This window comes from Hesperophylax consimilis, chromosome 10 (assembly GCF_061612785.1).
Source record: "Hesperophylax consimilis isolate HC1 chromosome 10, BYU_Hcon_1.0, whole genome shotgun sequence".
Classification (NCBI taxonomy): Eukaryota; Metazoa; Arthropoda; class Insecta; order Trichoptera; family Limnephilidae; genus Hesperophylax; species Hesperophylax consimilis.
In genome coordinates this window covers 29,207,686-29,219,696 of record NC_142845.1, presented here as the reverse complement: position 1 = coordinate 29,219,696, position 12,011 = coordinate 29,207,686, and the positions used below count along the sequence as shown (strand labels likewise).

General features: G+C 31.1%; 1 protein-coding gene across 1 annotated transcript in view; it reads right to left on the bottom strand.

Annotated features, from left to right (window-relative positions):
* The window catches only part of LOC149420584 (uncharacterized), a 298,862-nt gene that overhangs the window by 29,051 nt on the left and 257,800 nt on the right, over positions 1-12,011 (bottom strand). Inside the window, exon 6 of the mRNA XM_089636389.1 lies at positions 1,716-1,781. Coding sequence (XP_089492515.1) covers positions 1,716-1,781 — 66 coding nt within the window. The remainder of the gene's footprint in view (positions 1-1,715; positions 1,782-12,011) is intronic.

Below are 12,011 nucleotides of genomic sequence, written 5' to 3'. Positions count from 1 at the left end.
TATCATTTAGATCCCTTTTAGACGTAATCAGACAGGATTGGGTCTTTGAAACGTTAAAATCAATAATTAATTAATTAATTAAAAACAATAAAATCCAATATTCGGATTCGTGTCCTATAGACTCAACAACCATTCGACCAAATGTGTTTAGAGATTAGTTTGAATAGTATAAGAAGCCGTACTTAATGAAATATAGCACTGGAATGAGATACTGAGTCGAATTAAAGTCGATATAATGTAGTATATTTAACATTAGTATTGTGGTATACAGTAGTGAATGGTGGAAGCAGTCGGAGCCGCCCGAAAAAGATATTCGCCGAGTCCGCTAGTCTCTAAATAGTGTAAAACAAAGTCGCTGTCCACGTCTGTCTGTTTGTGCGCTTAGTTCTTCTAAACCACGCAATGGATTTTGATAGGGTTTTCATTTTCATTTAGACAATTTTTTCTGGAAGGTTAAGATATATAATACAAGCCGATTACTTATTATAGAAAGTATAGAAAAGTTGATGTTTTGTAGTCAAGTAGTAAGTTGATGTTTAGTAAGTTGATAGAAAAGTTGATGTTTTGTAGTCAAGTAGTAAGTTGATGTTTAGTAAGTTGATAGAAAAGTTGATGTTTGTAGTCAAGTAGTAAGTTGATGTTTAGTAAGTTGATGTTTTGTAGTCAAGTAATAAGTTGATGTTTAGTAAGTTGATAGAAAAGTTGATGTTTTGTAGTCAAGTAGTAAGTTGATGTTTAGTAAGTTGATAGAAAAGTTGATGTTTTGTAGTCAAGTAGTAAGTTGATGTTTAGTAAGTTGATAGAAAAGTTGATGTTTTGTAGTCAAGTAGTAAGTTGATGTTTAGTAAGTTGATGTTTTGTAGTCAAGTAGTAAGTTGATGTTTAGTAAGTTGATAGAAAAGTTGATGTTTTGTAGTCAAGTAGTAAAAAAGACGTTTCGGGTGCTTACATTGCTAACGCTGGCTAAACCTTATTAGACACATCGAAATAGTGTGATATGCGATAAAATCAATCAATTTCTTAAGTCCTATTATGTCATAATATACAAGAATACACCGAGACAAATAAGTATTGCTGGTTTATTAAAATCCTTTTAAAAACGTGATTCCAGGCATTTCCTAGTAAAATTTTTAGTACAAACATCAGAACACGTATTCATGCACCTACGTTTGTCCTGATAATATACAATGACGAAATGCGAAAATATTAGAATTTTTATGAACATGTTTCGATGTCATGAAAATACATTCATGTTTTTGTGAATTTTTATTAGGAAACTTATCAGTTCATTCGTTAAAGTTCTGCAAACCAATTTTTAAGCGGTTTCTGAAGCTCCACTCTCTCCTTTTCCGTTTCCAGCAAATGGCTTAATATCTAGCCAGTTAGTTACCTATCAAACCTGAAGAAGGAACGGTTATTTCCGAAACTACAACTAAACTTACTCAAATTAAAAATTGTACACTTAAATGTTGGTTCGTTATACATTCCAAAAGCTTGCTGTATTACAGAATCGTATCTTAGAAAAGATCCTAGAGAAATAATCCAATATAATCACGTACAAATAAAGTAGATTGAAACATAAAAAAAGCGTGCATAGAATTCAGTTATCAAAGGTATAAGATAAATTTGAATTCAATGGAACTCATAAATCTTACAAATTAAATTAACTAAAGACGTCCTTTAACTGTCCAATTAAAACTGTTTTGTATACTTACAGAACATGAAGATTGTCCATCCTGATTTGGCTGCTTGAAACGGAAAAGTCTGCTTCATTAAAAAGTCTGAAAGAATGTCACAACAGGTTAATTTTACTGAAAGAACAAAGCAACATACAAAATATAGAACTCTTTCAATTCAAACGGAAGATTTTTATCTGTATTAGGTATGTGATATTTCACTAGATAAATTCCACCATCACTGTACAAACTTCTTAACATCGTTCGTAACAAAATAAAATTCTTTTCATATTATTTGACCATGTTATTTATATTACGCGTAAAACACGTTTTATATCATACTGAAACTTAGGCAGAATGTACGTATTTTACGACGTGCCAATTGCTTGGGCCGTATCCCATCTTGTCTTTTTTGCATGCGAGTAGTTTATGTCAGTTTGTTTTGCATATTGTTTTTATTTTCCATGTTGTTATTCTTAATATACAGGGAGAGACGTACTTGACCTACTTTAACTAATGAATCCTGACATTAATTTGAGTAAAATATAGAAATGAAATGTTGATCTCCGGTAACATTTTTGATGTTTTTTTTCAACTAAAAACATTAAAAAAAATTGTGGGTTTCGAACAGTTTTGTTTCAGTATTAAAATTGTTTTTATTTTAATTGGATAGATTTGTCTATTCAGTTTGCCCTATCTACACATTCTCTCCCCTCTCCCTTCATTAATATCACCTCGCAACATATCCTCAAAACACAAAGACACTAAATAAAGCGTCAACTTGAATATGTCGAAAAAGCATGAGGCGATGACACCAATATTCAGAACACGTCCGGATGACCCGATATCACAATAAAGAGGAAACAATTCACGAGTTCAATGATAAAAATAGATTGTGCGAGAAGAAAATAGATCGATATGAATAATAGAAGATGCTTTCTTTGGACAGAAGGAAAAATGGATAAATAACCAATGACGATGAAACTACAATGGCAATTCACTTCAGTAAATAATATAAAAAAAATGTTTGTTCAGGGTTGATCAAAGCAAAACGAACTCTAAGCGGAATTCTTGCCTGAACAGACTATGCAATAATGCAATAATTACAATAGCGTATTATCCAAGGTTGAAATTTTCAGTTGCGAACTTACCAAATACAAGAGGTCAATAATATTTATGTCTCTATTGTTTATATCTCTATTATGGTTTGATTAATACCTACAACCTCCATAAATAGTTAGTAATAACATAGATAACTGTAGAAATTTATTATAAGTTTGTACGGCGCCCCTGAGGTGATTTCGCACAAAAACGGCGCTATACAAGTCATCCAATTATTATTATTATTATTAACCTCTCTCCATGGCTATAAATATTTTGTTTTGTAAATTTTTCGTTTTATATAATCTTTTGTTTTGTATAAATTTTTTAATTCATATTCCTTTCTCACAAATTTAAATAACTTATTCCATATTATGCTGTCTCAGTTAGTCACAAGGAGGAAATCCATAATTGATTTTATTTTACTATATAATACGTATGTACAAACTGATTAAATGTAAACTGTCGATTTCCCAAAAATGAACACATAAATAAATTCTTTGTCTGAAGCTTATCTGTGATAAAATACTGTAGAGGTGGTTTAATTAATTTAATTTTATTGTTTCTTTCAGCTAACTTACATTATTTTTTGTGTAATGTATTATATAACTAGTCTGAAAACACCCGAGTACAGTAAATATGTATTATTATGTCGTAAATAAGAAGCTGGAAGATCTAAATTTAATACTTGGCACAGCTCTCCACTCAACCAGCGATGTATGCAGATGATGCGACAACCTCTCCGATGGATTACCATATTATTTTATTTTATTAAAATTTTATTTTGAATTTGACTTTTTGTTACATTATGGTTTTATTTTATGTTATTATAACCTAACCTAACCTAACATAACTGACAAACGACCATTTTCCATACACCGTTGTTTATCAAGTTGCCTATCAGAACGCGCCAGTCAACAGAGCGCATGCCCAATTTCTACCGATTAAGTTTCTCGTTAACTCCCTATGTTTTTATGTTTAGAAAAAAGGTTTTTTTTTCAAGATAATATCTTTATATTTGTCCAGTTTTATATAGAAATCCTCACAAAGAAGCTTGAATTTGTAAGCTGACTTGAGTTTTGTGAGACATCTTTTACATATATTTGTTGGAAGACCGTCATCTTCCAGGTCCTAAAAAATTAATAATACCTTAAACTTTTTTTTTTATATATTCAATAATATTTTTATTGGGTTTATAAAAACAGTTTATTTTTAAACAAGTTCTGCTGTCTAATTATTATTACGCGTGACAGCTGTTTCGCCCTCTGAAGGCATTATCAAACTGTAGCATGTATGCATTATAACTTCAGAAATCTTCGGAATGTATCGGTCCATAACACTATTATGGAGATCATGAGTAATTAAATAAATAAATAATTTTTTGTCTAAATATGCTCGTATTATTCTCAAAAGAATAATGACACATAACTAAATAAAACGTACGTACTTTTAATGTATCTATAAAGTTGGGTGAAGAGACGCCATTTTGACATTTTTCTGGATGACTTAATTTTGTTAATGCATTGTGATTGTTATTTTGCGGTAGGCTATCAATTGTGGACCTTTGATAACCTTTAAATTATTATTTTTAATTAGGACATAAGCCGTGCGTCACGCGGTCATATTCCGTCAAATGCATATCGAAATAATCATCAAGATAATAATAATTATTATGCTTTGTCAATTTTATTTGACAGGCAAGAATCCTCGTTGGAATATCGTGATTAATATTATTGCACTGTTGAAAAGCACAAGTAATTAATGTTCCGATACGAATCTAGATTTCAGAAATGGATGGAGTGGAAATGTGAACATTATTTACTAATTTCGGAATATCAATTTTACAGACAAACGACAAGCTTCGAATTCAATTCGTCGGTGTAGGTATTGCAGCAGTCACATGCTCGTACTGTCCCGATCGGTTCGGCGATCATCGGCTCACTTCGGGTTTTCGGTGTGTACAAGGAGTAATGTGCAAATAGCATTCCCCACCTAACAACCAGAGTTTACGTGAACACAATTAATACTCACAGAGATGCATTTCACGTATACAGCTTAGTTAACATTAAAGAAAAACGTTTTAATAAAAATTAAAAAAAAAGTGTTAATATTTGTAATAAAATGGACACAGTATAAAACTTTTCCAATAGCTGTGAAACATTTCGAATACTCTAATTCGATCAAAGTGGTTGTTTTTAATTTTTCGCTTAGAACTATAAGTAGGCATGAGCAAGTCAAGGGCTGTTTCTGAGTGACGTTTGGCAAGGATATCACTGACAAAGGTGTATTCAACAATGCAATACAATTTGAAAAGTCTAGGGTCAACTCGAATTGTGCCTTTTATGTCGAAATATTATTTTTTTCAAAGACAATTATTGATTATATATTTTATACCAACTAATACAATAGAACTTCGTTCGAACTCAATTAATTATTCATATTAATTCGAGCATCTTCACGGTATTTCATAACCAGATCTGAATAGTCAGGTATATTCCAACATTTCTCTTTCCATCTCCTTTCCCTTCAGTCTCGCAACATACTTGAAATTCGGGATACCATAGTCTCACAGGTTTCAGACAATTGGACTCCTTGACTCTGATTATCAACATACACGTTTTATGGTTTGACAAATATATTGTTGTTAACTGATACATTTTGTTTTTAATCCATCATTTTTGCACCAACCGGTTTCTCTTCGCTCAAGCTTCTTAAAAGGTTGGATTTAATTGTAATTACGGGGACTCCAGTCTTTCCTTGATAGTGGAAAACTGATTATGGACTGAAAATTCGTAATTGGATTAGCGCCTCGAGTGTCTTACGCGAGGCGGGGTCTTATTTACCGGTCTGTTTTCTTATTTGCTGTAACTCTGAGATCGTTGAAGAAAACTATGTTTTAAATTAATATGAATATCGTGCAAGATTGCTGCAGCTTACGTAATAATTATAGTGGTTGCATACTTATTAATCCAGCTACTCGTTATGTATTTATTTAGAACTAGCTGAGGTACAAGGTTTCGCTCAAGGAACGTTTCAGACTATTCCCGAACATTCTACAGCATTCCAGAATGTTCCAGAATGCTCTAGAATGTTGTGGAATGCTCTAGAATACTCTCGAATGTTCTAGATTATTCTTGCAAATTTCTAAAGGGTGAAACTTAAGGCTCTTATATCTTCAAAAGCACACCCTTCAGGTAAAAACAGGAACCTACTTCATGGATGAGGGATAGAGGGCTACCACACCATATAACTCCCTCGATCGTACCAGGACTCGTTTCTGAGTTTTAGCGGCACGCATTGATTAATAGCCATTTACATACATAATAGTTATTTACAGTCATAGTACAATATATGATGAAGAAAGAAAATAAAAATTATTCGATTATAGGTACATGTAAACAAGACTAAAAAAAGAATATACTTTAGTACAAAGTTAGTGAAAGATATGGAGAAGAAACAAAAACAATAATAATAATAATAATGATTTATTGTCTTCTTTTCTTAGTAACATATAGAGATAATGATATCCTCACTGGGATCTCCCGTGCTGAGGGTGTCATTTACATATTATAATTTAATTATAAGAAATTAATACTACAACAAAGTAACATATGAACAAAAACTATAAACATATATCATGTAGTATAATTTGTTTTAAATAATTTTAAAATAAGTAATATAGTGTTTTTTTTAACGGTTCAGTTAAGTAGATTCGGTTTTAGTCTGTGTTTGATATCAGTATATTTTCTATTTCAGATCTCCCTATACTAAATATCTAGCTTTTTATTTGAGAGTTAAATGTTATAATGTTGAGGTTTTTGAGTGAGAGTGGTATTTTATTGTAGAGTTTAATACTATGATATAAGAACCTTTTTTGCCTAAACCTAAAACCATAAACCTGTTATTGTTTCATATTACGACCTCCGTAGTCGAGGGGTAAGGCTAGCCTTCCGAAGGCCGCGGGTTCAAATCCCGGCGTTCTTAAGTAAATTTTATTTAGTGAATTTGTGTTACTACACAATTTATTAATTTAAAATAATTTATAGTATATCTACTTGCTGCACGTTTCAGAGCGGAAGATACTATCAGTATCGCCCTATTCTGAATTGAAACGTTGCTTGAAATGGCTTTAGCTATGTTTGGTGACCATATCTGAATAACCAGATTCTCCACAGCTTCCTGTTTCCCATCTCCATCCCCTCCCTACTACCTTATATATATATTCCCTAATGGGGGATGCCATACTCTCACTCGCTCCAGACGGTTGTGACTTGAAAGTTAAAACTTGTACTTTAAGATGCAGTGATAAATTGAAGACAGAATCCCAACTAACACACTCCTTTCGTATTCTGGGCAGTGAGGAATAGTAAGTCTCCGAATATCGCCACTAAAAAAAAATACGACTTTGGAGTGGATTTGGTATATTGATATTAAAAAAAGTAAAGAAATGTAAAGTACAAAAATGATGAAATCGTGAACAACTTTTGACGAAAATGCCCATAAACCCTTAACAAAGTTTTTTAAAATTCCATAATAATATTATGAAGGATTCTGAAAGTGGAATTCATTTTACATTAACAGAAAATCTGAATATTTATAATTTTTTCCATGAAAGGATGATGTGGGGGGAGGGGTTCTGAAAGGAAAATAGCGTCGCACAAGTACTTAAATATTACACGGAGAAAGCATACTGATATAAAGTATTATTAATTTGTTAAAAAAACTGGCCAAATTATTCGTTTTCCTGTTAAAAATGGGGCAGGAGGCCAATAAAGAATGATTTGCCAAATTTCATAAAACAATCTATCAGTAAACCACGAATATGTTATGAGGAAGTCAGTACACGTGTTGTACAAATTTTAATAAAATAATAAGTTTTGCATCTCGTCCATTATATTTATTCGGACAAGGACACATGAATGGAAACGTGTTCTGATATATTCTGAATAACTAATATTTTATTAGGAAATGATCATCACAGTTTAAACAGTATCTTTAAAAAAAGCCATACTCATTTTTCTCCGTGTACATAAAGCCTTCAAATTATTTTGTGGATGTGTATAATTTTGACAACAAACAAAAATACTGAAAACATGTTTTTCACCAGTATCCATTCTCTACTAAAGGAATAAAAACACACTAAGTGTGTGTTATACCGAGCTGAAACTCGCTGGAGCAATACACGACACGTAATGGCATTTTGCACTCAATTCTTTGATGATTTTGTTTGATATTTTCCTTGTTCGTTATGCTACCATTGTAAAATTTTTTTATTTGTCAAAATTTTTGGTTGTTTGAGTGACAATAATTTTTCTTTTTAACATTGTCAGTTAATTGCGTATTTGAAATAATACAGAGGTTGAATTCAATACCACATTGTCTTTGTTTCGATAGTTCGGTGTCTATTTTTTTGCTGTTTCGATAGTTCTGTGTTTACTTGTTTGCTATATCGATAGTTCGGTGTTTATTTGTTTGCTCTTTCGATAGTTCGGTGTCTATTTGTTTGCTGTATCGATAGTTCGGTGTTTATTTGTTTGCTCTTTCGATAGTTCGGTGTCTATTTGTTTGCTGAATCGATAGTTCGGTGTTTACTTGTTTGCTATATCGATAGTTCGGTGTTTATTTATTTATATTTATTTTTTATTATTTTAAATTTAATTATTTTAAATATTTAAATTAAAGTATATTTAAGATATTTGTTTGCTCTTTCGATAGTTCGGTGTCAATTTGTTTGCTGTATCGATAGTTCGGTGTTTATTTGTTTGCTCTTTCGATAGCTCGGTGTCTATTTGTTTGCAGTTTCGACTTAGTGAATAATAAATAATACCAATACTTTTTACAATAATGACAATGTTGTCATTATTTTGTAAAAATATCTTAAATATACTTTAATTTAGAAAACACGTTTGTGTTATTAAATTCCCAACGCTTTCCTACTTGAAATGTCTAGATAAATGCAGTTATTTGATACTACGGTGCTTATTTTGAAATTTAACTTTGAAAAAAAAACGCTATGCTTTCTAATATGGAATTGCAAGTAAACTATAAAATCAGGTACGATCTATCTAGCCCCGCTATTATTTGATATGTGCACGGAGAAAAGTGATCCTATTAAAAAGATGACAGCATGCTAACTTTCTGATAAAATATTAGTCATTCAGAATATATCATTACGAAATGCTACAGTATAAGTATGTCAGTATAAATATCAGTATTTGTTTGAACACGTATTTCTCCGTAAAACATTTGCTTTTGACTGACACTTTGTTAGGAACTCTTTCAGTTCATTCGTTACAAGCCCGCAATCCAATTTTTAACACGAAAACGAATAATTTGATCAGTTTTTCAATACAATAACAGTCCATATTTCATATCAGCAAGTTTTAAGTATGTCCTACATTATTATTATAACTGCTACCTTTATTTGTAGAACATTGTTAAAGTGGTAAAATTTTATTTTTACCACACCAGACCAATATAGAATGCGCATAAAATGAAAAACAACACCTTTCTTTTTTCTTACAGTAACCAAGAAATCCTTTACCAAAATAAAATAAAAAACATGTTATTCCGCCCGTGATTTTATAGAACAACTGTTGCTTAAATTGGCGTAAAGAGATATTTTCTTTTCTGTTTCTCATATTCTATTACATATCCTTTTTCTTTTTTCAGTACATGATAAAATCACCTATAAGGAGGATTCAAAATATTTTATATTTGTTTATTAATCTTCTAGAACCTTCCAAGGGCATTCATTTTGTTGTTTATTTCGTTTCTTCCTACTCATGATCGATTAATTACAATCTTCTTAGACAATTGTGTTTATTTATACATAACAACTTTTTTCTCTATAAATGTAGACCCCAAACCTACCCAATTTCTTAACCTAGGATGTACATTTAAAAATACTTCTTTAAGTTTTAATTCCTTTTTTTTGGCAATCAGTAAACGAACTTTTACTTTTTGAACCGAATTTAAACTGACCACACTCTTGTAACTTATGCTCGAAGAATTTCTTAACAAGTCTGAATTTTACAAAAAAAAAAAAATGTAAATCAAATTTAATAAAGTTATTTTTAAGTTCTCAAATTATGCTCGAAAAATTTCTCAATTTTTATGAAAATTGAGTGTAAATCAAATAATATAATTTAATTAATAATATAATGTTATTTTTAAGTTCTGGAAGTATTTTAGTTTTTATTATTGTGACAGCTGTTTCGGTGTTTCAGGCTATTTCCAAACTCTCTCTAATCGTATTATGTACTGTAAAAATAAAATGGCACTGAAAAGCGAAACAGCTGTCACAGTAATACAAACTAATATACTCGCAGATCTTAATAAAACATTATTGAATTTCATCTACATTAACTTTTTTATAAAAAAATAAACGTAGTTCTGAAAATGAAACACAAAAACGATTAATAAGTCTCTATTTTCTTGAGTATCACTTTTCTTGAGTTTCAATTTTCTTATGTTTCAATTTTCTTGAGTTTCGATTTTCATGAGTTTCAATTTTCTTGAGTTTCAATTGTAGGGTAGCAAATACTTTGGCAATAGTCGTCAAACTCAGTAATAAGTAATGGAAGAAATCCACTACATTGACTTCAAGATTGGAAGTATTATATTCTTCACACAATAATTCAAAATACATAATAATAATATATGCTTTGATCGATACAGACATAATAATAATATCCACTTTGAAATATTTTGGTTTCAATTTGTAACGAAAACGATATTCAACCACAGATTAAAAATGCCATAAAAAAAAATTATTTCATTAAATTATTTAAAAATGTTCGTTTTCTTGACTGCCCAGTGCCCATGCCCTTTGGTTTAGTCATATGTTGTGTCTTTATGACACAACATAGCTCTAAAGGGATATCCAAAAAAATGACACAAACTAATATCAATGTTTTTCCAACAGCGCATCGAAGGAATTACAACAGGGAGATATGACTGTTAAAATCATTTCAAAAATTCGCCAATTCAGAGGCTACACAGACTGGGTAATGAGTATCGTTCATTCGATGTTTACCACCACCACTGAGTGACCAATCTAAAAATCAATTGTAACTGATCTACAAAATTTCTTTTCTTGCATGCACACTTTATCTTTACATCCATTTTTCTATGTTCCATAAAACACCGCTAAACCGTTCTTGTTTATGTTTATAACAATGTTAAGCAATTTTCTGTATAATACCCAATCTTTCACTATAAAGTTTTGCTAAATACTAACACGCTTAACAATAAACGTTACATATTTATTTTACTAACAGCGACAATGTTACTAAATATTGTTCAGCTACTACTTTCATGGTACCTGGTTACGCCAATACGCATTAATTTACACATACATCTTATGCACACATATATACATACCTGCGACTACTGTATTGATATAAAATTGTTGTCCTTTGTCCTACCTTCATTCCATTCCTGTACCTTTCTGTACACATTGCAGTCAGTCTGTTACAATAACCCATATAGCTCACTATAAAGCGCATCCGCGCGAGATCTTATATCGCTTATCTTATTACATTTTACATCCGCGCACGTCTCGTGCAAAACAAAATTGTGTTCAGTGTCATTGCTGTGAGAATAATAGACTGGAAGACATATTATTGTCTTATGTGCAATGGTAATTACAGTAAAATTCAAGGTCCTTCGACAAACATTTTTACACTCCTTAAAAAACATACCATAACACCTTTTACACACCAGTACCTATCTTGTACTCTTATTAAATTCTTTTTTTATTGAACAACTATTACTGAATTTACAAAAACTCTGAACGATAACTACTATTGTAACTGCTAATATTATCCATACTCGGCTTATTATGCCATGTAATGTACACTCGTTATTGTACTCCTGATCAGCTTACCTTAAACATTGTATACATGTAAAAGCCTTCATGGCGTGAATAAATAAATAAATATAATTATTTGTTTTATTACCTCAGTTAATATTTAATCAAATCTCCCCTCCTTAATTCCAAGCAAACACACAATCCTAACAAATATTTTAAATTTGAAAGTGTGTTTATTTGTTTGTTCTTCTTTCAGGTCGCACCGACCTATCAACCTTATTTTTTACATCCAGATAGTTGGAGGACTAGGAAAACACATAAGCTACTTTTCAACCCGGAAAATCATTATATTCCCGTCGGAAAATTCATAGTACAGTAATTTCTCCGTAATACCACGCGAGTGAATCCATGGGATAAGC